Source organism: Glycine max, chromosome 3 (assembly GCF_000004515.6).
Source record: "Glycine max cultivar Williams 82 chromosome 3, Glycine_max_v4.0, whole genome shotgun sequence".
Lineage (NCBI taxonomy): Eukaryota > Viridiplantae > Streptophyta > Magnoliopsida > Fabales > Fabaceae > Glycine > Glycine max.
In genome coordinates this window covers 44,993,822-45,020,447 of record NC_016090.4, presented here as the reverse complement: position 1 = coordinate 45,020,447, position 26,626 = coordinate 44,993,822, and the positions used below count along the sequence as shown (strand labels likewise).

Here is a 26,626-nt window from a genome sequence, read left to right as displayed (position 1 = left end):
ATGTCATGGGCTTGGCCCGTTCCACTTTGCCCTTTCTCTCCGAAGCTCTACTATTCCTCTTTATCATATAACATATAAGATAGTAAAATACGTACGTAAGAGTTGGCTTGATTGAGAAATAAAAAAGTGCTTACTACACAAAATATTATGTAGAAGCAGAGCTATGGACCCCATGAGTCCATGATCATCTATGAGTATGAGGTAGTGTACCCCATAAATTCCCATGCATTATGATGCTAGCTAGTAGTTTCCCACAGTAGGGTAGAGAAATGTTCAAGTTCAACGACTGAGAACTAAAGTAAAGATGCCTATTAGCTGTACGGCCACGAAAGTACAAATAATCATATGGACATATGTACTCAACATTTTTTTAAGCACAAACAGATTATGATTGATGACCGGAGCCATGAGGCCAACGTGCATCCTACAAAGAAAAAGAGTTTTAATATTCTTGCAGTATTTTTTTTAAAAAAAATTCATAGACTTTTCCGTTGGTGTCTTTTACAACTATCTTTAATTTTGGTCCATAAAAAAAATGATATGGGCAGCAGTTATAATTGTATCAGTCTGATGCGAAAGCTGGGTCAAACTCATAGAAGATCACTGTTCAGCATGTTTTGAAACAGTGCAGAATCTTGACTCTAGTGATTGGCAGTATATGAAGGTATGTCAGAACCATCGCGATGGATATTGAAAGGTCTTTTGCCTTGCTTTTGTACTAATTTAAAAGTTGAATTTAATTAGTTACTTTATGGTATATTTGGTTATAGAAAATAAACTGAAAAGAAACAAGAGAGAATGAAGAAATATAATAGAAGTAGAAACTGAAAAGTAAAATGATTTTTAAGTTTGTAAAATAGAAGAGAAAGTGAAAGCAGAGAAAAAAACAACATGCAGGCAAAATAACATTAATATCTTAAGTAAATAATAATATAATATAATTAAAGAATGGATATTTTTGGCATTAATTATGTAAATAGTATTCCTTCTCTTATTTTTCGTCCATATATGAACAAGTTGTAAAAATCATGTCATCATGCGGGACTCACACACACACATATGCACTATCTTCTCTTACTTCTTTTAAATATAATACATTTATAGGCAAGAAAAACATTTAATATAATTTCTATTAATACAGTTTCAACAATCATTCAAACCTGGGTGAATCATTCATACATACACATATATATACTTTAATCTTAAAAAATTATTATGAAATTTTTGTGTATTTATAAATGTCTAACTCTTACAAAAAAAAAATTGTAACTAATTTTTTCTTTTAAAATGTCTGAAAATAAGATGAATCCAAAATAATTTTTTGATAATCATAATTCTGCTGGTTTAATTCTTCCAAGTGGTGGCTTCATGCATGCCTTGCGTGACCTATTTTATTTTACTGACCCAATATGAAAAATCAGTTTATTAAAATAAGTAAAAACAAAATAAGTAATTTTACTCGTGAATAAGATAATTAATATTCTAGCTAATATATTTATAATTTCTTAATTCTTATACACGTACATATAATATTGAATTTGTTTTTCTCGTCAATAATTAAAATTATTCATTTATCCGTTAAAGTTACTCACTAGTATATAAAAGAACCAGAACCTAAACTTCATTGCATATATACGAAATGTCAGTATGTCACTATGCCACAGTATAAACTAGAAATCATGTGCTTAGAAGAAATTAATACACGTATCACTGTTCTCAAAAGCAGGCTAGACCAATCGGTTTGATCAATTTGACCAAAATCAAAGCCATGTCCGGTTGAATTAAGCATTTAATTAAATCGTTTTTGTAGTGAAACCGAGAAGAATTAATAGTCAACTCGACGTTGAACTGATAAGAATCAGTTAAGAGTACGACTTAATATTGGGCATATCAAATTAAAGGAGTCAATCATGGTTACAAGACAAGAGAATTTATAACTAGACATTAATTTTATAGAATACGAGTAATACTCATTCTTTACGCATATTGATTAATAAGAAAATAACCCAAACATGGAACCGTGTGAATTCTATAATGGCATCCATCTCTCACTTTAACTTATCCTAGTAAGTACTGAAGGGATAAGCAAAACCAAAAAGAATAATATGACATTGAAAGCCTCAAGTGGCTTCAATAATAAAGCATAGTAGTAGTGACTAGTGAGGGGCATTAAGTATTGATTGTTTAATGCAGGTAACAGGTTGAAGCTTCCATGACCGCCATGCATGCATGTTACGTTGTATGTGAAAGCCAACTCATAAGAAGATATTCTTAGTTGTTTGTTGCAGCCTCCGCAACCGCCTTTGGTGCTTTGTCTCTATAAATTAACGTGTGTACGCGTCACTCCCTCACTCTGTACGGAAACTTGAGCTATTTACTCAACACAGATATTTTTAAGACACTGACAACAGTGCCTCTTAACCGCCCTTTACAGTATCTCCTCTTCCTCCTCAATCCTACTTAATTGCTTTGTTTCTCCTTTTAATTTCTATATATTTCTCTCTCTTCTGGAAACAATTACTTTAAGGATGAGTAAACAAGACTTGTTGAAAGTTCAGGTACTGTTACTGTTACCATATCTCATGGCCTTGTTAAGTGAATATAGTTACAGTTATGCATGTTTGCCTCTTGTGTGTGTTTTGTTTTTCTTTCTTTTTTCGGGTTCATGAAATGTTAATTCTGAGTAAGTTAACTAACTGATTTGTGTTGGTCTTGGTCCCATAGCAGAGCTGTGTTCTCAAGGTTAATATCCACTGCGATGGCTGTGAGCAAAAAGTCAAGAAACTGCTGCAGAAAATCGATGGTACAATATTCTTATATATTAGCATACCCCTCCTTATTTTATTTTATTTTTGATGTTAATATGCTTCATCTTTCAACTTTACCATGTCAATTGACATGCCCTTTTCGTTTTTGGTAACCCTCCTGAATTAGATATGTAATGTTCTATAAGACTTAATAAACATATGATGTATATTTTGTTATTTCGAGTCTTTAACCTTACTTTGTTGTATATATGGTTCCAATTTTCGTGTGCTAGCTGGATTAGATTTAGTTGCTTATTTTTGTTGTTGGTAATAATAATAATATTGGATGCTGTTGTTGTTGTGAAGGGGTTTATTCTGTGAGAGTAGATGCAGATGAAGGGAAAGTGGTAGTGGCAGGAGATGTGGATCCAGCGAAACTGGTAAAAAAGCTAAAGAGGGGAGGGAAGCATGCTGAGATATGCCAGAACCAGAAAGGAGAAATGATGTGTAATCAGATTCAGAACTATCCTATCAATCCCCAATTCCAGAACATGCAACTTGGTATTGGGGGAAAGGACAACAATAATAATCACAAGGGTCAGAAAGAGAAAGGTACTGCTGCGGCTGCTGGTCAACTAGCACACTTCCCTATTCTTAAAGGGGTTCAGGATCTCAAGGTACCTGCCAAGGAACAAAAGTCTGTCAAGTTCAACTTGCCAGAGGAGGATGAATTTGATGCCAGTGATGATGGTTATGATGAGGATGGATTAGGCCATGGACATCCAATGCAGAACAAGATCATGCCCATGATGATTAATCACAACCATAAAGACAATTCTGGTGGGAGTAGGAATATTAATGGAAGTGTTAAGAAAGCTGACGTCATTGATCAGGCAATGCTGTTCAAGGGCAAAGGTGGAAATTTCGATGAGGCAGAAGCTGACAATGATGGAGGAAAGAAAGGTAGTAGTAGCCAAAAAGATGAAATCAAGAAGGGGGATTTGGATAAGCCTAAGGCAGTCGGTGAGGTAGATTTTCATAAGAAAAAGAATGGGAAAAGTGAGAATGGATTACTTGGTCGGTTTCTAGGCTTTGGGAAAAAGAGCAAGAAAGGAGAATTAGAAGAAACAACTTATACCAATAAGAGCAAGAACCAAAACAGTGGTGCTGAAAATAAGAAAGGCAAGGAAGGGAAATTGGAGGATCATGGTAACAATGACTTTGATTTTCATGATTACGATGATACCCCTCCTCATCCCAAAAATGGCAAAAGTGGTAAGGGTAGTAACAATGTCAAAGAAGGCCAGATGGGCCCGGGCCCAATAATGGGTAATAATCTTCCAATGCGTCATCAGATGGAGAATATTCAAGCAGTACAAGGACTTCCGGCGATGAATGGTGATGGTGGGTATTATCAAGGGGTGCAAATGCAACATGCTCCATACAATAACCTTCAGCAGCACTACATGGGTATGATGATGAACCAGCATCAACATCAGCAAGCAAATATGAACAACAACATGTACCCAACACCCATGATGTATGGTAGGCCGCATCCATCTATGAACTACATGCCACCACCTCCTATGCCATCTCACCCAATTGCCGATCCTATTACTCATACTTTCAGTGATGAGAATGTTGAGAGCTGCAGTATCATGTAATTAATTAATTAATTACTAGTGACAACTTGCTTTTCTGCTCTATGATTCGGTCTTTAGGGAGTTCATTAAATTTTGTGTAGGACGGAAAATGTGGGATGTTTAGGATTATATTATTATATTATATATAAATAAATAGTATATTGTTTGCTCATTTTCCTCTTGTCTTGGTTAGAAAAATTAATTACGCATAGTAGTTTTTAGATTATTAAAACAATAATTCAATGCGATTTTTTTAAATGACAAAATTAGACAGTTGTCACTATTAATGGTACATGGAGGACAGTATGCCACAGCCAAGCACCGACAATGAATCACGTGGCCATGATGAAGTTGTATTTCTAAACTGGAGGAAAATCCAATGCTCTAAGTTTGTGGTAATATTGGCCAAAAGTCAGCAATATCAAAACATAGCATTGAATACCTAACTGCCAAGTACACCCACTGAGCAAATGTTAGTTTCCAGTGAGTGGTTCGGCACTTCCTTTAATTAAGGTCGTTGGGTTGATTTTTCTTAGATATGAGGTTACATTATTTGAAAGTGTGTACTGGTCAGGATTAGGATTATAAATCATATATTTGATATATTAATGGATAATAATTACCACTTAATTGTTCATCCATCTATTATAAAGGGATATTAAAAAGATTTTCAAACTTTATTGTAATTTCGTTAATTATTTAGTGTCGGAATACTTTTACCCAAATAGGAGATCAAATTGTTGATGGAAATCGATTTGGAAAAATTTTCAGAATCTAGTATCACTCCCACTCGTCCACAGGAGTTTGACATACCAAATAGGAGATCAAATTGCTGATGGAAATCGATTTGAAGAGCATTTTAGAATCTTTTACTAATAAGGAATTAAGTGGTGGGAAGGGAATTAATATGGGTTTAGATGCTAGCTGATTATACATTTATACTAAAAAAAAAAGAGGTACAAAGTACAAACTCATTGATAAATTGTTTACTATAATATTGTACAGTATATTATTGTTTGATATTTTAACTTCGTCGAGAAGCTTGTCCTGAAATGAATATAAAAGTTTCAGATAATATAAGCGGGTAATGTCGAGGGTGTATTGAGATAGGATGGCTTTGAAGGAAAAAGATTGAATGAATTTAATATAATTATTTTTATAATAGAATCGAATTGTACGTGTTGATTTGAAATATATATTTGGTCATTTACTGTTTTGACCATTTTTTATACAGTTGAGTTATTTTAATGATTACAAATAGAAGTATATAAATTTACTGAAAATGAAAAAAAAAAGTGAACACCCCCTAATTTTTATTTTTTTGAAATTTTGTCATAGACATATATATTTGGATCGACTTTGTCATAGACATATACTAATGATTTAAGATATGATTGATCACGAAGCATATCCTAATGGGGGATAGCAATAATTATATGGAGCGCATAAAGTATGGTCTTCTGGTTAAAGCAAGCAAATGAAAGGAAAAGAAGACGATGGAAAAGCAAAGGGAAGAAACAATAAAAATATAAAATCATTAAATCAGAGAGAAAGGGATACACTCGTTCATTCAATTTCAGATGAGGCAATCTAGTATGCTCGTTTTCTCTAATCGTCATTAAGTTTTTTAATATATATTTTAAACGTGAGTCAATCAATTTTTTTTAAAGAAGACTTTAGTCCATGATAAATAATTATTTAATTAATCACAAAACACTTGCAATGCACACTGAGTTTGTAGGAAAAAATCCAAGTTTAATTCCCATAGAATATACTCCTGTTAGTATCAAACAAAAAAAAAATTGATTCAAAGATTCGTCTCCTTTAATATGAATTTGACAGTATTTTTTTCATTCACTTTTATATAACAACCAAGAAACTTGTATCACGTATATATGTTAGAACAGTTTGGGCCTTTTACATCCTGGGACTCAGCGGGCATGGGATTTTTGGTTCTGTATTTACAAATAGATTTTGCTAAACCTACTCCTTGCTTTTCTATGTACAGTCCCTCTTTTATTTTTTGGTTTTAAATTTTTCCATTATCACAAATACTCTTAATACCCGAAGTAGCCTTATATACATATAAATTATAAAAATGTATAAACATTATTCTCTGTATTGCATCTCCATTGTTCTCTAAACTCTTCCCATCTATTTTCTCTCCTTCTGTCTTTTATCAATCGAAGATATTCAAATTTTATCTTAACATCGTTTCATTATATTGATTTTCATCATACAAGGGAAACATGACAATCAACCAAGTTCGAGCAGTTTTTTTTATCCTTGTCAATTCTGGAACGTAAGCCACGAAACCACTGGGGGTAATCATTATTCCATAGAGTAATATCCGGAATACAACTTAATGCTTTGAATTAGTTTCAAGACATGCAAGAGAATGAATTGATTTGAATTAGTTTTAAGACATGCAAGAAAACTAGCTATTGTATAGCACAAATAACAATAACTATAGTGCTTTTAAGGTTAACAGGGTGTACTTAATGCTAATTTTCCAATGGGAGCTAAAGGATGTCAAAGACTGAAAGTAGTTCGGCTATATGTACAAACCCATACAAACACTAGTAAGGAGGCTCCATGTCCAAGTAATCAGAGCCCGGCGAAAAAAAAAAAACCTAATATAGTTCGGGTTCGGCTATATATTTACGTGTCCTTGTCGAATTAATTAAAATAGTAGCTCATTTTTAAATACTTAATTAGTGTCATTGAATTTTCAGACTTGGATTATACCTCCAGTAGATATTCGTAGTGCTTGTTTGAGAGACAAGTTTTTTTTTTCTTCTGACGTTTGAGAGACAAGGTGTTTTGTCTCTTAGTTGGGTTTTGCAGTTTTGCTGCTTAATTTGTTTTTTTTTGTTTCACATTGCACCAAAAAAAAAAAAAGAGTGTATAGGCCTATGATCGATGTAGAATACTATAAACTTGAGAGACGTTAATTCCTTAGTCATTTTTTATATCTATTTTTAATACGCGATGAGTTGTTAAAAACATGGACTATATATAATTCCACACAATAACCCAATTAGTCCCTGAAAATGTTAACTCAGTTGGATGGAAAGATTAAAGTATATTATATTTGTAATTTTGAAGGATAAAATACTTAATTTCTTGTTTAAGGATCAAAGTGCTTGTTTGAAATTTTTTTTCCACGGAGCTATTATGGCAATTACAATAAATATAATAAATAATTTTCAATGCATTTTGTCAGTATAAAGATAGGTTTATTTATAGAAAAATAATAACGAGTAGGAGGAGCAAATGTATTATTAAACATGATAACTAGCTAATGAAAAATAGTTTTTTATGATAATAAAGTTTGTATAATTAAGTAATACAGTATACAAGAATTTGCAAGAGTAGTGATGTGTGTGTACGTTTCTTTTTCTTGAAAAGAATTGAAAGATATATATTGATTTATTCGCGTCTATGCAATAATTAATACAATGAATTGTTTAACGGTGTCGGTTGGTTCTGCATGACTCTCATTCATAGCATAAGGAGGTCCGTGAGGAATGTCATGGCAGAAGTGCAGAACCGAACCGTGGGGTGGACAGAGACGTTTCAGTTAATGAATGACAGACTTGAGCTTGCAAAAGTTCGAGAAATTATATAATTATCATCCTTCTCAAATTTGGGTCGAGTATGTGTTTAGAGCAGACCCGAACTTAATTAACTACACTGCTTAAGTTACATCAATAGATACAAGTTATCACTGATTATATATGCTTTCTACTCGTAAGATCGCCCTAGGCTTAAATTAGTTTAATAGCTAACATTGACTGGAAGCAGTCGAGCTATTAACAAAATCATTATCAATATTTAACTCTAACTCCATACTTAATAGTTTAGAGCTCAGCTTCAAGCTTGAATTGATGAACAGTTCTATTACAGTAACGAAAATGATCTGTGGGCATTCAAGTGTTCATGTACACTCGTTAGGAAAAGAGATAAATGAAAAAGTCCAAGTATATATGATATAAGAAGAGAGATTGATAAGAAAGAAAAAAAAATTATATCAATAGACTGTTTATATTGTAGTAAGTTTCAGTTCACTTTTCAAATATGATATGCTGTTGCAAGAGGGCTTCCCTGTATCTGTATCTAGCTAGTTATATAAGTTTCATCGAGATATAAAAATATATATTAAAGCAAAAGGTTAGCAATACACTTAAATATGAGAAATTATCATATGGGTTTGGGACTGTTAAAATTTTGATAAATTGACACATAATCAAATATTATTAGTTTTGTTATTGTAAAAAAAAGTTTGATTATGTTACACAAAGATTGACCATGACCATGAACACAAGGTGGTATCAAATTATGGAATAATTTCTTCTCAAATACACTATTTTGAAGACTCTTTATCATATATGTTCGGGGACGCGTTATAGGGTAAGGTTGTTAAGTCAGACACGATACACAAGTTTTTTAAGACCGTTGGATATAACACACAATTAGTTAACGGTGCAGATCTCCAAAGTATAACAAGCGAGAAAAGTATTAAATAAAAAGCTGTATAGTGAAAATGAACAATTCATGCTACTGGTTTCTGTTTTTGTGTAACGTGAGTTCGATCCCACTATGGTTGTCATTTATTTTCAGTTAATGTTTAATAGTACTATTTTTTTCAGAAGTTATGTTTAATCGCACTTACTATGACTTATGTGATAGATTTTAATGTATTTTAATTATTTATTTATTTTGTTACATTATATATAACATTTATTAGTAAAAAAATAACACTTATATTTAACATTTATTTAGCCATGAAATATTACTTTAAGTATTTTACAAATATTTTTTTAGAGAAAAACATTTTATATGGGCCAAAGTTGATGATTTAGGGTAAGGTTTGATTACTTTTTTATCTTTTAATTTATTTATTAGGTTTAATTTGGTCTCTTTATTTTTAAAAAGTTCAATTAAATTCCTTAATTTTAAAAATAAAAGGGGGATCCAATGTCTCTATCTTGAAATAGTAGGGTTGGCTTTTGGATCTATTTTAATTGATTACATGTAATCCATTAGTTCGAGTTCCAGATGTTATTTTATTGATTTTGGGCATGTTGTAATCGATTTCATTAAACCTAAAATATAAGTTACATACTAGAATAAGGATCGGATAATATGTTAGATGAGATTTAAATTAAGGTTTTTTTTTTGTAAGATGAAGATTTTCACAAAGCAAATTTGACCACAAATTAAAAATGGATGCTCTGTACGGTAGCGTCAAACAACTTTTTAAAAAGGTTTTTCACAAAAGGATTTTTTTCTCAAAATTTAAACATCGAAAGTAAGATAGAAGCAACTAAGATAAAACAAGTATAATAGAAGCTCGAGTAAAAACAAAAGATTTATATTGATTCAGTAAATCTCTTAATTTACCTTAGTTTCTCTTTCTAATCCTTGAAGGATTCCACTCAAGTTTTTACACTACTAATTAAATCCTTGCATATAACACATGTGGCTGTGACTGTAATGATCCTATACATGACGTACATGGGAGGAAATGACTTATAGGTTGGATCTCCTTCTTGGAGACACAATAGATGGAATGAATAGGGGTTTGAAGATGCACATGTATAAAGATGTTCAACATATGTTTATATTAGGTGTGTATTTTCTTGAGTTTTATTAGGTATATTTTCAAAGAGTTTCTGATCAGAATAATTTAACTTTGACTTAAGCTAGAGTAGCTTCACCTTTACATTTGTTGATAACATACTAATAACGAGTTAGTGTTGATGTTTGTTTTGATCATGATTTATTATTGTAAATTGTAAATAAGTTAGATGCTCATTATGCTTTGCATAGTTGAAACATTTATTGAGATTATTTTATCAAACAATCTCATATATATATATTCATATGAATGGGAATTACAATAGTATTAGAATAAAACTAATATCCTCATATATATTTTAATTAGAGATTAATTAAATTGTAATAACCCATTTTTAACAATATAAATTAAATTAAAATAACCTATACATTAAAAAATTTGATTTTAAAATTTTAGAAATTCATGATTTTAATTTTTTTACCAGAAATTTGTTAATATTGTTAAAATATTACCAACTAATTTATAAATTTTATTTTAAGGCAATTAAGCATGTTTGATAAAATATATATATTGTTATAAATACTTTTCAAAAGTATAAAGTTGATGATGGCGTGGTGGTAGATTATTTTAGTTCTAGGTTCGAATGCAAGTTGGTTTAGGCATTTAGCCTTATTCTTTTTTCTAACCAAAATAAATGTAAATGGAAAACCTTTAGCAAAAAAAAGAAATCAAAATTGAAAACATCATCCGGTGGAGTCGAGAAGCCCACACCCACGTGACCCAACAATATTAAAATAAGAGTTTGCTCTACAGTAAATGCGATACTTTTTTATTCAATACTTTTTCCACTTCTAAAATCTTGGAGATTTGCACCGTTAACTAATTAAGTGTTATATCCAACGGTCCTAAAAAAACTTGTGTACCGTGCCTCACATTTCAACTTTGCGCACCCTAGAAGCCGTCTATGTTTAGGTTAGTGTTTGCAACAGTTGAAGCGCATCACTCAGGAGGCTACTTGGTCTTGCTTTTGCGTCTTTTGTTCAATTTTTCACGTGATTTTGTTGGTGAACACGCGTACTTGAAACTTATTATAAATTACATAATTTTATAAGTTTCACTTCTTATATAATACTTCATTCATGCATTTATAATTTTGATGAATAATAAAGAGTTTGTTAAAAAATATATTATTTCATATAATATATAGGGTTTAGAATGCCAATTTTTAAAAAAAGAATAAAAAAATAAATAGAATAAAATCGAAAAAATGAAATGTAAAAAATTTGAGGGGGACAAATAAAATATGAAAGTCTATTATTTAAATTTTCCATTAGAATTCTATTTTCCTTAGTTAATATGAGCTAGCCAGTTGGGAGATACACGAAAATGTCATGAAACAGTTGCATGTAGGGAAATTAATGTAGTAGAGGGATAGCAAGACAAAAATCCAAGCCAAGCTAGCTGCTCACGCGAACTCGATCCACACGTCCTTTACAGAGTTTCAAACGGATGAAATCTGCATGGCATGCAACTAAAGCATTGTTCTCAGCTGCCAAGTACCCCTCACACTCACCAACCCTTTGTTTTTCTCCCCATTGCATGTTAACTCAAGTTTATCCTTTCTTTGCTTCTGGAAATTCACAAGCCTCAAACACGTCGACGTCCAATCTTGTGACCAACACGGCCAAAAGAAAAGAGAATCTCATCCCTTTCACACTTAGCCACTTAAAGCTAGCCAAACGGTGATCTTTCTCTATATATTGTAGCTCTCTAACACAACCAACACTACCATTATTCAATATTCAAACCTTGCTCTATACTACACAGTACACACACTAGAAGAATAATGGCTTCCATCCTCCACTACTTTTTAGCCCTCTCTCTTTCTTGCTCTTTTCTTTTCTTCTTATCCGACTCAGTCACCCCTACAAAACCAATAAACCTTGTTGTTCTACCCGTTCAAAATGATGGTTCCACAGGGCTCCATTGGGCCAACCTCCAAAAAAGAACCCCTCTAATGCAAGTACCAGTCCTGGTGGACCTCAATGGAAATCACTTGTGGGTTAACTGTGAGCAGCAGTACTCATCCAAAACGTACCAAGCACCCTTCTGCCACTCCACCCAATGCTCTAGAGCCAACACCCACCAATGCCTCAGTTGCCCCGCGGCATCAAGGCCAGGGTGCCACAAAAACACGTGTGGCCTCATGTCCACTAATCCCATCACCCAACAAACCGGTTTGGGTGAACTAGGAGAAGACGTTCTTGCAATCCACGCCACACAAGGGTCGACCCAACAACTTGGCCCATTGGTCACAGTCCCACAATTCCTCTTTTCTTGTGCACCTTCCTTCCTTGTTCAAAAGGGTCTTCCTAGAAACACTCAAGGTGTGGCTGGGTTAGGCCATGCACCAATTTCTCTTCCAAACCAACTCGCTTCCCACTTTGGCCTACAACGCCAATTCACCACTTGCCTTTCTCGCTACCCTACTTCAAAGGGTGCTATAATATTCGGGGATGCACCTAACAACATGCGACAGTTTCAAAACCAAGATATTTTCCACGATTTGGCCTTCACCCCATTAACCATCACCCTGCAGGGAGAGTACAACGTGAGAGTCAACTCAATAAGAATCAACCAGCACAGTGTGTTCCCACTGAACAAGATATCATCCACCATCGTAGGGTCGACCTCTGGAGGAACCATGATTAGCACCTCAACTCCTCACATGGTTCTCCAGCAATCCGTGTACCAGGCTTTCACTCAGGTGTTTGCTCAGCAGCTGCCAAAGCAAGCACAGGTGAAATCTGTGGCACCATTTGGGTTATGCTTCAACTCCAACAAGATCAATGCATATCCTAGCGTGGACCTTGTGATGGACAAGCCCAATGGTCCTGTTTGGAGAATCTCTGGTGAGGACTTGATGGTGCAGGCACAACCTGGGGTCACGTGTTTGGGTGTTATGAATGGAGGAATGCAACCTAGAGCTGAAATTACCTTAGGGGCACGTCAGTTGGAAGAGAACCTGGTGGTGTTCGATCTTGCAAGGTCAAGGGTCGGGTTTAGCACCTCATCACTGCACTCGCATGGAGTCAAATGTGCTGACCTCTTCAACTTTGCCAATGCATGATGAGCCAAGATCGCGAGACTTTTTATAATATGCTTATTTATAATTAAGCAAGCATCTACTACATGTTATGGTTAATAAAAGTAATAATGTAAGAATAAAGACTTTGAACTAAATAATAATATGAACGATTCTCTTTCGTTGTTCAATGAGAAATTAATGTTGTTGCTGTTAGGCCCCTGCTTTGTGTGCTAATTGAACGTGCACTTTTTTATTTTCGCTAAGACGATCCTTTTCAACCAGATACGGTGATTTTTACCTCCGGAAATAAGATAAGTTCCCTAGAGTGTCCAGGGGATCAAATTACTATTATAACTTTCATACATCATTTTTATAATTTGATATAAATTATAATTATTAAGATCATCTTTATTAAAATTAAATAATAATAAAAATATAATCAAATGATCTATATTTTATTATATTTTAAAATATTTATATTATTTTAATTTTAATTTAAATCTATACGAACAAAATAATAAATAATTTTAAATAATTTTGTATATATCTTTTATTTGAAAATAATTTTTAATCTAATAATGAGTTAAAAAAAATCATCCAATTAAATTATCAAAATTTCACGGTTATCAAAATTTTGTATATATGAAACAACAACAACCATCCTGTTATGCTCTAGCTGACATCCTTATTTTGATAAATAAAAAAGAGACAAAGCTTTAATTGGCTTATATATATAAGCGGGAGATACCTTAATAAAAAAAATGAGAAAGTTAAAGAGACATTTCTCCTTCGATTAATATTTTTTTAATAAAGATTATATCTATCTTTTTCTTTTTAAAAAAATTATATTTATCTTAAATTTTTAATAGAAAGATTAAAATTCTTAATTTTAAGAAATAAGAAAACTAAATATCTCATTTTTTTAAATGGAAGAATCAAAATTATCAATCAAATAAAATTAAAATTAAAATTAAATTTTATTTATTATTTTATCACTTCATAATAAAGGTGAAATAATTTTTTATCTCTTATATTTGTGGGACTTAAAACATTATTCCTGAAATAAAGACGTCTACAATAGTGCGAGTGAAGGAATAAATATCGGGAATAATATAAAAATCTCAAGAGATTCATTCTATTAAAAAAAATCTCAAGAGACCCTATAATTTACTCTTATCTATTTAAATTTTTAAGAAAATGATTTAGAAAGCCAAATGTAGGACACTTACCAAAAATCTTTTGTTCCCAAGCTAAACATTGTTACTCATCCGTTAGATTCGACAGTAGGGTGACGTGGAATATATGATTGACGTGGCACTCTATAATTGGTGGGGACAGAAGATTTCTTACGTGGTTCCATCGAGTGCGTGTTCGATCTAATGAGAGAGCGTTTTTGTTTTCTTGTCTGCTTAATTGAGTCTACTAGTCTCTCTCTTTCTCTCTCATTCTTTTGATCAAACACAGAGAGCGCAGTCGTAGAAGAAAAGAAATCCTCACAATGCATTCATTCGGCTACAGAGCCAATGCGTTGCTAACCTTTGCCGTCACCATTTTGGCTCTTATGTGCGCCATGGCCTCTGTATCCGACAACTTCAACACCCCCACTCCCTCTGCACAAGTCCAGGTCCCTCTTTTCTCTTTATCATTTCACCTTTACGGATCTGCAATTTGATCAATCTTTCACCCCCTTTTTTTATTTTTTATTTTTACTCTCTGTGCTTTGTTTTCCGGATGTAGGTGTTGAACATCAACTGGTTTCAGAAACAGCCCAATGGCAATGACGAGGTAATTCCTGTTTGTTTCTTTTCCTAGTCAAACACAACATCCTGTTTCGTTCATGGGTCTTGCAGGACTTTTTCTTATTCGCTTTCAGTCTCCAATCTCCTTCAGATTTAGGATCGTGTGTAAACCTTAGAATTTTTGTTGCTTTTCATTATATCATGGATTGCCATCAAATTTAATTTTGTTGACTTCTGTAAATGCTTTGGGTGATTTTTAATTGGTTGACTAGTAAAACCCTAAAAATCTTAACAGTTGACATTGTATCTAAATTAAACTCAATTATATCACCGATGGTATTTGTTTCCGTTTTATCTTCGAGTGGTTTACTAACTAAGTATCGATGTTGATGCATAGGAGATTCCGCTGCAACCCCACACATCAGGCACAAGTCTGAATCACACATCCCCTTCGCCATCCGAACACCATTGCTGAGCAACCCACCGTGTTTATTCTTCAATTTTAGGTTTAAGGTTATCATCTCATGTAACAAGCAACTTAAGTTGTTGCATTGCAGTTGGTATAGGTTTTGGATGTAGGAAACATCCAATTAACCCAGCCTTCAATGCTTAAACATGACAAAATTATCATTGAATGATCCTTGGTTGCGGCTTACAAGTAAATATAGTTAAAACATGGTGTAGAGGATACTTTCTATCAGTAGATTGTTATGTCACATAGGCTAGAGTCTGAACAAGCAAACACAAATGAGATAAAGAGAACTAGTAAATGAATTGCACAGATCAAAGGTGCTTAGTATTTGTAAAAAAAAAAAAAAAAAAGACATGCTCAAGCTTATCTCATTTTTGTAATTGAGGCAAAAGCTTGACTTGTTTAAATTTTTGTAGTGTGTCTATAGCTCGAATAGCTTCTTTCCCTTTATCAAATCTCTTCTCAAAGTAATGCTGAACAAATGAATATTTGTAGTCATTGTCTTTCAGCATTATGTAATGAAAAAATGACAAGAACAGAACCTTGTAAAAATTGAATAAATTATTTTTCGCTTCAAGGATTGTATTTTCATGTATGTAGTCCTCTAGCTCATAAATCAATCTTGGTTCATACTGTTTGTAGGAGGGTTTTACCAAAAGATGCTACTAGTTGCATCTTTCCTCATTAAATCCCTGAAGTTTCTCTCTCTCCTAAATGAGCCAAATGTTATGGATTGGTAAAAGATGTGTAGAAACTTAAGATAGTGACTTTTGTTTGTACAACTGCTGGGATAGTGAAATGTTTAACATATGTGATCATGATGATGGATAGGGTCAAATAAAATTTCTAAATCTTAGGATACTTATATTCAAGAGTATAAATATTAGGTAACGGTATCAATGCCTTGTCCAAACTGAAATTGGGATTGCTGGTTTAGTTGACAAATTCTTCTTTTTAACCCATGTTTCTGTGGTTCTGCAAAATAAATGTGTACTTGGTGAAGAACTATTATTAAGTTTCCAAATCTATGCTGATTTTATAGATTTTTCAATGTAATTATTTCATATACTTGATGGATTGCATACAAGTGATATTTATGTGTGCTTGAAACTTAGTCAAGAACATAGAGAGAAATAATCAGAAACATCATGATGGTTCTAGTCCATATAAAGGAATTTTAAACTAGCCTAGCATGGTAAAATTTATAATTGTATTTTTGCTATTTGCTTAGAAGAACATCAAGTTTACCAAATTATATACTGTATTCATGTTTCATGCTCATATTTTTCTGTTCATGCTCTGAAAACTGCATATGATACTATGTTGTGAATATCATATTTTGTCAAAAATCAGCTTGTTGTAATCCTTTTCTCTTCTATCAAAATGTCATCTTTATTCATTATTTAGTCTGAATTGGAAGCCTTTCTTTTCTTGCAGGTCAGCATGACACTGAATATATCTGCAGATTTGCAGTCCCTTTTCACATGGAACACAAAACAGGTTCTTGACTTTAATTTGGATTTTTTATTATAATCATCTTTGTCTTCTCCCCCTTTGCCTCTGAAAAGTATGGATGCTCTTGGTAGGACAGGGAAGAATGAAATAATTGCTTTTTTTCCTTAACTCTTGGAGAGAGCTTTTGGAGAAAAAAATTACTATTTCTTGAAAATAATCCAAAACAAATGTGTGTTTGTTTGCTCTTCTATGTCTCCCATCATAATGCGTTCCATAATTTTAAATTTCCTTACCTATTGTTATATCTTGTTTCATTTCACTACCATGGAAATGTTGAAGCTGCCTCATATAACATACCCATGAGATCCTTATTTCTAGTCAATTTTTCTAAACTGTTTGGAAGCTAGAAATTTCAGTGCTTTCCTGGGACTTAGCTTTGTGTCATTTTGTATGGTTGCAGGTTTTTGTTTTTCTAGCTGCTGAGTATGAAACTCCTAAGAATTCCTTGAATCAGGTATGAATTGATTAGTTTGTTTGCATTAAATTTTGAAATATAAACATTTCAATTTTAAGTTTGCCAGCTCCTTTTTATAAAGGAAATAATAAAAGGAAGCCATAGTAATAGTGTGTTAGTGGATCTTGAATTTTCATGGGTTGTGGGTTCAGAGTTTTTTTACACTATTCATATCACTCAGATAGCTGTGCCTTTGCATATTATGCTGCATCTCTTCCATCTTTGGTATATGTTGTGTCTTGTATGTTGCTTAGGTTCTTGAAATGTCATTTTACAGATATCCCTGTGGGATGGTATCATTCCCTCTAAAGAGCATGCGAAGTTTTGGATTCATACATCAAATAAATACCGCTTCATTGACCAGGTATACAACTCTCAGAGGACTTTGTGACTAATATGATTTGCTTCAGATTTCTTTAGGCCTTAATTTTTATATTTTTTTCATGTCCAGGGGAGCAATTTGCAGGGCAAAGAGTATAACCTGACTATGCATTGGCATGTTATGCCAAAGAGTGGCAAAATGTTTGCTGATAAAATAGTCATGCCAGGTTACCGATTGCCTGAGGAATATAGATGATGCTCGTCATGTTAAGTTTTTTGCTGTAACTTTAACCTTTCCTATAACGGATATAGAAGGTTAGTTCAAAGAACTAGAAAGAGGAAGGGAATTTGTGTTTTGGAAAGTGAAATCAATAGCTCTTGATGGAATACTTGAACATCCGAAGTTTGCTTGTGGTTTTGAATTGTCTCTTGCGTTAGTCTGAACTTTTTTAATTCTTCTGGAGAAAACGTATTTATGCTAAATTGAACCCTCCTTTAACTGTTGAAAATACTTGGACAGTGTTTGCCGGGAAAAGTTTGAAATAATCACTCACTTTTCTTGTAATTAAAAGCGACGTCTCTAGTACCAAAACATAGAAAAAAAAACGTGCCTCTCTGCACCTGGAAGAAGAAAACAACAGCTTTATCCCGTATTACGGTATTAGGTAGCAACTGAGGTATTTTTTTTGCCACAGAGACGAAATTTCATAATGCAATTGTACTTCTTTGTTTTTTTTTTTTTTTTAATAACATCTTTGTTTCGTTTTTTAGTTTTGAAATGTAAATGCTTTTTTAATGTTATGTCCCGATCTTTTATTTTTCACCAATATATTATTAAACTTGGAACAAAGTTCACCTGTTTTTCTACCAAACACCACTATCAAGCACAGAAATGGATTTGGAGCAGTTACCGAATTCACATATTAACGTAGTCTTTATATTAGAATTATATGAAAATTGTGTGATTCAAAATTTAAAGTATATTTTAAGTTGAAATAAAATCTGAATTGTCGGAATTTTATTAAATGATTTGGATTTGTTGATTGCGGTAATGCATATAAAAAAAAAAGATGAATTCACATAGTTCTTAGGGATAATGGGTTTAAGTAGGAGTAAGTAACTATTAAAAAAAATTCTTGACACCATAATCTGTTTGTTGTTCGAGTTAGATAATTAATAACATTCAATGAAAAAGAAAATAATCATGTTTAAGAAGAATCATAAGTAATTTGAGATAAATAATTGACACGATTTCTTGGCAAAATGAAATAAAGTGGATAGCTATAGTTGCAATATAATGTTTTAACACAATTTTGATTATAAAAGGGGTTCATTAAACAGATTAGAGTTGTTGTTAAATTAAAGAAGGAAGGAACGCGGAAATGGAAATGGAGAGGAGAAGGCGAGGTTGATGATTGTGATGGCGGAAGCAGAGACAAACAGGAATGGCAGTGGCATCCTCCTTCATCATCATCATCATCGTCATCATCGCTCTCATCTTCTTCTCCCTAAACCCTCCTCCTTCACCATCACGTAGGTCACTTCTCCTCACCACTTCATCGTCTTGCTCCAACGAATCCAATGGCCTTCTCAACTACCACTGCATCTTCCCCCAAACTTCCTCTTTCTCAATCCCCTCCCTCTCGCTCTTCCTCCTCCTCCACTTCTACATCCTCATCACCACCGCGCAGCACCACTTCTCCCTCGTCACCACAAAGCTCGCCTCGCACCTCAACCTCTCCCCCAGCATGGCCGCCGTCACGCTCCTCTCCCTCGGCAACGGCGCCCCCGACGTCTTTTCTTCCCTCGCCGCCCTCCGCGCCGGTCAGTACCGCACCGGCTTCGGCGCCATTCTCTCCGCCGGCGCCTTCGTCTCCGCCCTCGTCGTCGGCTTCGTCGCCATCTACGCTGCTCCGTTTTCCGTCGATCCCGCGCCCTTCGTTAGAGACGTGCTCTTCTACTTGACCGCCGCAATGTTCCTCTTCTATGTGTACCTCAGCGCCGAGATTTTCCTCTGGCAGGCCGTCGGATTCGTTGGATTTTACTTGTTCTTCGTCGGATTTGTGTTTTACATGGATTTGGGGATGGCGGATCGCAGAGAGAAGAGTTCCGAGGATCTCGAGGGACAGAAGGAACCTGATTCCGACGATGTCAAGGTTTCCGAATCTTCCGTGGGAGAGAAACGCGCTTCTTCTGGATTGCGTGGAGCTATTCGATTGGTATGTCTGTTGTCGTAGTTTCCAATTACTTACTACTTACATGATCTTCATTTTTCTCAATCCTAGCATGTCGCGGAATTACTTTATTATTAAAGCTTCTGGAGATGAATTGAAATTCAAAAGAGAAATGGATTGGAACAGAAATTTATCTTTTATTCTTGCATTCTGGTTTTCATCTTTGATCTAATAACTGTGAGCTTGGTTAAAATTGGACTGCCTAACACGTTTTATATCTGTAAGATGCTGTGACTTACTTTTTTTCATCGTCAGAATACTCAAATGTAAAGCATTGTTTGCCACTTTTCATGTTTTTATATAATCAGTTTTGGTAACATGTTATGTTTCTGAATTTGGAAGGAAACGAGATACAAATGAAAGCTTATGTGAATTTTTAAAATACAAGATAAGGAAAACTATAGGTGTTCATAATTTTGCAAAGTAGGTTGTATTTTTGACAGAGTGATATGGTTTTGTCTTAATAATAACTAAGTAATAAATATGACAACAAGAAAACTGGTCAAAATTTAATAAATCGGCACAGGATACCTTCACATGGTGACTGACTACTTCCAAAATGCACTGGGGATGATGGAATGGTTTCTTGAGAGTGTACATCACTGAAAAGAATGAAAGTGATCCAATATTGGTGGGCTTAACAAGATTGATGCCTTTGTTATTAAACATTGATGAGCTTAACCTGCTAATCCTTTTTTCCTTTTAACCATCCACAAAGGGGGGTGGGGGATAGGCAATTGATCCCTTTGTTGGTAAACATTGAGTCAAGTGTAGCCAGAAACATTTCAAGATTTTGATATAAGATCAAAATTATTTTTTATTTTTTTATTTGATTCTTGAAAGATAAATTAGATTAACAGTTGTTGTGAAAGACATGATCATTCCTTTTATTTGATAATAACTATTTAATTTTGTTCAATAATATTTCACATAACTCTTAAAAAAATGATTCACTACAATGTAGCCAATCATTCTTGTGTAAAAAACAATATGGGCAATTGTATGCATTACTTGGATAGGTTTCTAGTTCTTTACAATATAGTTGAATATTACTGTACTTTGAGATTTTTCTGACTTTTTATCTCCTGCTCTGCACACACAGATTTCTAAAACATGGGAGCTTCCTGTCAAAACTCTCCTGAGATTGACAATCCCTCAACCAGCACCTTCACAATGGAGTAGATTTTATGCATCGGCCAATATTGCACTCTGTCCGCTAGCCCTCTTGTATGCCTGCAACTCATTCATGCCATTTAATCATCCCATAGTTTTCCTCCTCCCCAACTCTCACGTCCCCCTCTGGTCAGTAGTGCTCATGACAAGTTTCTCTCTTGCACTTTTTCACTATGTAATGGAAAAAGAACCCCCCAAGACAGAGCATATGCCTGTGGTCATCGTGGCATTTGTGATGAGTGTGTTTTGGATATCTACTACAGCCGGAGAGCTGGTGAACTGCCTAGAAGCTATAGGTGTGCTTCTTGAACTGCCGCCAGCACTCCTGGGTCTCACAGTGCTGGCGTGGGGAAATTCAGTGGGAGATCTTGTTGCAGATGTTGCAGTTGCTAAAGCCGGTCATCCAGCTATGGCAATGGCGGGATGCTTTGCAGGACCAATGTTTAACATGCTTGTTGGCCTTGGAACTGCTTTGGTCATACAGACGGCCAATATATATCCTAGAGCATATCAGCTTAATTTCCACGTTGGTATCGTGATTGCATTTGTATTCCTTCTTTTAAGCCTTATGGGGTCTCTCTTGGTGATCACTTGGTGCAGATTCAGAGTGCCTAGGTTTTGGGGCTTCTGTCTGGTAGGCATCTATGTTGCTTTTACGGCAGTGAGTTTAGTAATAGCCATGTTTTCAGGGTGATTGCTTTTAGGTAGATTTTTATATTTATATTCCTAATCAAACCCAACCATTAAAAATCCACATAAATGGCATTATTGAAGGAAGAATTCAACACCTATAGTAAATTGACGACATAGCGTATGGTCATGAAGAGTTTTTCTTTTCGGTTTCTCCATTGGGTTTGGGTAGATAGAAATTTTTAGTTTGGTCCTGATCACAGGAATTTATTATACTGTATTGTTTTACAGTCCAAAGCAGTCCGGAATCGTCCCAATGCAATGCTTACAGATTTATTACCGCTTCTGCTGACTGATTTTTTGTTCACAATTCTTTTACTACTCTTACTTAGTTGTTTTTTTTTTTGGTTTGGTACCTAAGGTGAGATTGACTGTTAGTTGTATTGAATGGACTTTTAATCAGTAATAAAAAATGTTTTGGCATGTCATATATGTGATAGGATGAGTAGTTTTAAATGGGCTAAAATATGATTAGCTTAATTGTACTTTTAAGTTGCTTAGTCTTGTTAGCTTCCTTAGTCTTCCTCTCTACATGGCATATCAAGTAAAAATCCCTTGCTAACTGAAATTGCTAGTTCCTTATTTCTCTCTGGTCTACCAAACCGGACATTTATTTTGAGATAAAATGTAGCTTTTAAGATCTGAAAAAGAAAAAAAAGAATACTTTCCCAACACTCACATGTACATGCGCCATCTCCCCCCCCACCGGAAAAAAAAAATTGACCTGTCTCAACTTAAAAAAAAAATTTAATGAATGGATAAAATTGTCTTACTTTTTTCACTTTGTTAATACTTTATACATAAGAACGAAAATGACTATTTACACAAATAAATTTTAAGGTGTGATTATAAATTTGCAAAGCTTACCTCAGTTTTAACATTATTTTCTAAATGTGGAGAGAAAAATTCGAAGATATATGTATATTTTTTGAAATGTTTGTTTTTATCTTCCCTATTCTGTTTCTCCAGCATCTCCTATTCTAAATAAAGGGTAATTTAAGCGACAAAACCAATTACTTTTTTTTATAGAAAGAAAACTAATTCTTTAGAATAACCTTAGAGCCCTCAATTAAATGCTAGTCAAGATTTCTATTAAGCCACTACGTAAAAGGTCGTTTTAACCTATACGCGTGGCTCAATTCGCAGAGTTTAATGAATCTTTCCTTATAAGACGAGACTCAACTTTTCAAGTAATTTCTCGTTATAATTAGTAATTTAATCTGACGTCTAAATGGAAAGTATTTCTTCATACTCATTATTTGTTTATTTATTTGAAAAAGAACTTCAAATCTTTCTACCAAAGTGGCTGCTAGATGAATGTTGGAAACGTGGCACCCTAGCCATTGCAAGTGAGGTTCGAATAATTGTTTGCCAATAAAAGTTCATGATGGGTATAAAAAGTCCACACTGAATAGGGTAAAAAGTAGGGGAAAGGGTTTTGGGGTGGGAGGGGAGAGACCTATGCCACTAGCTTCGTATCTTGTTTGCTATCTTGGAAAGGGCTTCCTCTGTTTTTGGTCTCTTGACCTTTGGGAGTTGAAAAACACTACCTATAATCATATCTTCACTGACTTGTTCAATGGTTCTGTTTCAGCGAAAGGGCAATATATTGCCCTTAGAATGATGCCACTCGCACAAATTTCACATAAATAAATTACCATCCATCTATTCAAGTTCACAAACAACAAAAAAATAAAATGGGTTTTTGTAAAAGGAAAAAAAGTACAAGATTAAATAATACTTCTTTTATTGGTATCCTTCCTTTTTTTAAAAAAAAAATCAACTAATATTTTTTTAGAAAATAATTTAGTTAAATCTTTAAGAAATTAAAGAATGTGGGAGCAATCAATTGTTCGTTGGATTGCCTAACACTATCACCTTTTTTTCCCACCCAAAATAAAAGGACTCACGCAAAATAAAAAAGGATTAACAGTTTTACTTTTTTAACTCATTCATTACTTTTCATATAGAATTGTAATTTTTTAAGGTTTAAATATATTTTTAGTTATTTAAATTTGACTCATTTTTTAGTCCTTTAAATTTAAAGTTTTTTTTTTAGTTTTTGAAATATGTAAAATATTCTTTTTAATCATTCTACACCATGTGAGTCAAACAAAAAAAAAATAAAAAAATTCATAATTTGTGCCAATATTTTACTGTCCAAATTTAATTTTATATTTTATATTTTAAAGTATAATATTCTAACAGTTAAAGATTATCATAATCAACCTAATAAAAAAATTAAAAAACCATTAATCACTTTTTAAAAAAAACACTTTAATTTTTTTCTATTCACTTGATTCTTCTGACAATTTTTAATTGTTAGAAAATTATACTTTAAAATATAAATTAGAAAAATAAATTTTGATACTAAAAAATGTTACAAATTATAAATCTTTTATTCCTTCTTTGATTCACACTACAGAGGAACTAAAAAAATTATATTTACGAATTTAAAGAAAAAAATAACTTTAAATTTAAAGACTAAAAAAATACTCCAAAAATAAGATATTGATCTAGTTTTAGTTCAACTAACTTATAAATTGGTCAAAATAGTTTATAAGGTAGTGATTTACAAAATAAACTGTTTTACTTTCGATCAGGAGATCAAAAGTTCATAATAATACAAAAAGATGACAATGTAAAAAATTATACTATCGTTATGTTCTAATTAAAATTAATATTATAAAGATTTGGTATTTTGATAGTTATATAAGTTGTTCATAAGGTAGTGATTTGGTATCAATCATTCAATTTTCAATAAAAACAATATAATAATGGTTTAAATCTTGAAAAATTAATATAATATTTTTAGAAAGCAATACATTGACACTTTAAAGAATAAAAAACTAACATAATATAAGTTTTTTGTGATGACGTATATGACTTTAACTAGTAACTTGGAAGATCTAAATTTATATAATCTCAAGAGGAAGGAATGTCACATTGGGGTTGAGGAATATGAGAAGGGTAAATTCGTCATTGAGAAAAGATGGAAAAAAACTTAATATAAGAGTTAGGTCCGACAATGTTAGTCAGAATCGATCACACAGCTTTTGTTCTAGCACTTCGCTGTCTGAGGTTCGTTCCAAAGAAAAACATCGTCAATCCTCACGACAGCTCTGCTCTGCTCTGCTTCTTTTGTTTTCTTATTTTTCTTCTGAAACCCTAAATTTTGTCTGCTCTAAACTTTGGGATCTTTCACACTTGAAAAAAACTGCTTCTTGTGCCCGACCCAGCACAATTCTCATACTATAGATCTTTGAATCAAATATAATTTCTGATCATTTTTTTTGTTTCTCTTTTTCCCCCATTTGATCCCTTCTCAGGTTCTGGATTCTCAGTGTTTGCGGAGCGCAGCGTCATCTTTTAGGGAAGGTAACTAGTAACAACTCTTGCTCTACCCGTGCATATGTATATGCGATTTTGTTCATGCATCTGCATTTTTGTAGGTTTATTACTGTAACGTGGCCTTCATGCTTTTGTTCATCCCTTATTATATAATTTGGGGGATAATTTTCATTGCCACCCATAATTCTATTTGCTGTTGCTTTTTTTTCCCTCTATCTTTGTGGTTCCTTTGGTTGATTTTCTTGTGCAAATTTTCGCATATGTGAAACTGACATGTTTTGGAGCTGAAGAATTCTCTTTTATCTTAATTGTTAGAAAACAGAGAAATTAAAAGCTGCTCCTTTTTTTTATGAATCCTTGTTAAAATAGGCATGCGGTTAAAATCCCCGGAAATCCTGATGATGGATGTTATTTTGTGCCATAAATTTCTTAATAGATTTATTTCTTATGTGAACCATGAGATCCTTTAGTTGAATTGGGTGGTTGTCCTGTATTTTTGTTGATCAAATTTGATTCAGTATGCTTTCTGAACTATTGGTTGTGCCACGCGTGTTGCTTTCATATGGGTGTTTCTAGGCACCAAAGTTGCCTGCTTTAATGCTTTTTGCAAATAGCCGCCTGCTTTAGTGCTTTAGTGCTTTTGTGCAAATAGTCTCCTGCTTTAATGCTTTGTGCAAATCAAGAAAAAGATACGCTTGTTTCTTTCTCGCATGGAGCTTGTGTCATTTTAGAGCACTGCATTAGAGGCCCTTTTTTCATTCCTTCCATGTTTGCATCAATGTTTAATCATGGTATACTTACTAATATAATGAAAAATTTGCTTTAGTGATTGCATGATTTGTTGTTTTGGTTGCATGTGAAGTGTAGGCACTCATGTCTTGTTTGATTTTACCTGAAACAGAATGGATCATCAAGGGCATAGCCAGAACCCATCTATGGGGGTTGTTGGTAGTGGAGCTCAATTAGCATATGGTTCTAACCCATATCAGCCAGGCCAAATAACTGGGCCACCGGGGTCTGTTGTGACATCAGTTGGGACCATTCAATCCACCGGTCAACCTGCTGGAGCTCAGCTTGGACAGCATCAACTTGCTTATCAGCATATTCATCAGCAACAACAGCACCAGCTTCAGCAACAGCTCCAACAATTTTGGTCAAGCCAGTACCAAGAAATTGAGAAGGTTACTGATTTTAAGAACCACAGTCTTCCCCTGGCAAGGATCAAGAAGATTATGAAGGCTGACGAGGATGTTAGGATGATATCAGCTGAAGCACCAGTCATTTTTGCAAGGGCATGTGAAATGTTCATATTAGAGTTAACCCTGCGCTCTTGGAATCACACTGAAGAGAACAAAAGGCGAACACTTCAGAAAAATGATATTGCTGCTGCTATCACAAGGACTGACATCTTTGATTTCTTGGTTGACATTGTGCCTCGTGAGGACTTGAAAGATGAAGTGCTTGCATCAATCCCAAGAGGAACAATGCCTGTTGCAGGGCCTGCTGATGCCCTTCCATACTGCTACATGCCGCCTCAGCATCCGTCCCAAGTTGGAGCTGCTGGTGTCATAATGGGTAAGCCTGTGATGGACCCAAACATGTATGCTCAGCAGTC

At 33.8% G+C, this 26,626-nt stretch overlaps 5 protein-coding genes across 6 annotated transcripts in view; all 5 read left to right on the top strand.

The window, feature by feature from the left end:
• The first annotated feature begins 2,139 nt into the window (after nt 1–2,139).
• On the top strand, nt 2,140–4,562 carry LOC100783289 (heavy metal-associated isoprenylated plant protein 34). 2 transcript variants are annotated; one of them, XM_006577187.3, is made up of 3 exons: nt 2,140–2,558; nt 2,725–2,803; nt 3,114–4,562. In XM_006577187.3, the coding sequence occupies exons 1-3, from the start codon at nt 2,529–2,531 to the stop codon at nt 4,409–4,411; spliced, it is 1,407 nt and encodes a 468-aa protein (XP_006577250.1). In that variant the 5' UTR covers nt 2,140–2,528; the 3' UTR covers nt 4,412–4,562. The 2 variants fall into 2 exon arrangements, with proteins under 2 accessions (XP_006577250.1, XP_003520816.1); XM_003520768.4 differs by having other exon boundaries at nt 2,141–2,558; nt 2,728–2,803.
• A 7,204-nt stretch (nt 4,563–11,766) lies between these two features.
• BG7S-1 (basic 7S globulin) lies at nt 11,767–13,257 on the top strand. The gene has a single exon (NM_001249002.1). The coding sequence runs from the start codon at nt 11,821–11,823 to the stop codon at nt 13,102–13,104; it is 1,284 nt and encodes a 427-aa protein (NP_001235931.1). The 5' UTR covers nt 11,767–11,820; the 3' UTR covers nt 13,105–13,257.
• A 1,210-nt stretch (nt 13,258–14,467) lies between these two features.
• LOC100306631 (signal peptidase complex subunit) lies at nt 14,468–18,059 on the top strand. The gene is made up of 6 exons (NM_001250914.2): nt 14,468–14,686; nt 14,800–14,847; nt 16,711–16,773; nt 17,189–17,242; nt 17,520–17,606; nt 17,694–18,059. The coding sequence occupies exons 1-6, from the start codon at nt 14,561–14,563 to the stop codon at nt 17,817–17,819; spliced, it is 504 nt and encodes a 167-aa protein (NP_001237843.2). The 5' UTR covers nt 14,468–14,560; the 3' UTR covers nt 17,820–18,059.
• Nucleotides 18,060–18,293: 234 nt separating this feature from the next.
• LOC100775437 (cation/calcium exchanger 5) lies at nt 18,294–21,952 on the top strand. Its single transcript, XM_003521665.5, has 2 exons — nt 18,294–19,782; nt 20,900–21,952. Exons 1-2 carry the CDS (start codon nt 19,009–19,011, stop codon nt 21,662–21,664), a joined length of 1,539 nt encoding a protein of 512 aa, XP_003521713.1. The 5' UTR covers nt 18,294–19,008; the 3' UTR covers nt 21,665–21,952.
• A 2,681-nt stretch (nt 21,953–24,633) lies between these two features.
• The window catches only part of NF-YC02 (nuclear factor Y transcription factor family protein), a 2,435-nt gene continuing 442 nt past the window's right edge, over nt 24,634–26,626 (top strand). Inside the window, exons 1-3 of the mRNA XM_014774270.3 lie at nt 24,634–24,741; nt 24,990–25,038; nt 25,913–26,626. Coding sequence (XP_014629756.1) covers nt 25,914–26,626 — 713 coding nt within the window. The 5' untranslated portion in view covers nt 24,634–24,741; nt 24,990–25,038; nt 25,913. The remainder of the gene's footprint in view (nt 24,742–24,989; nt 25,039–25,912) is intronic.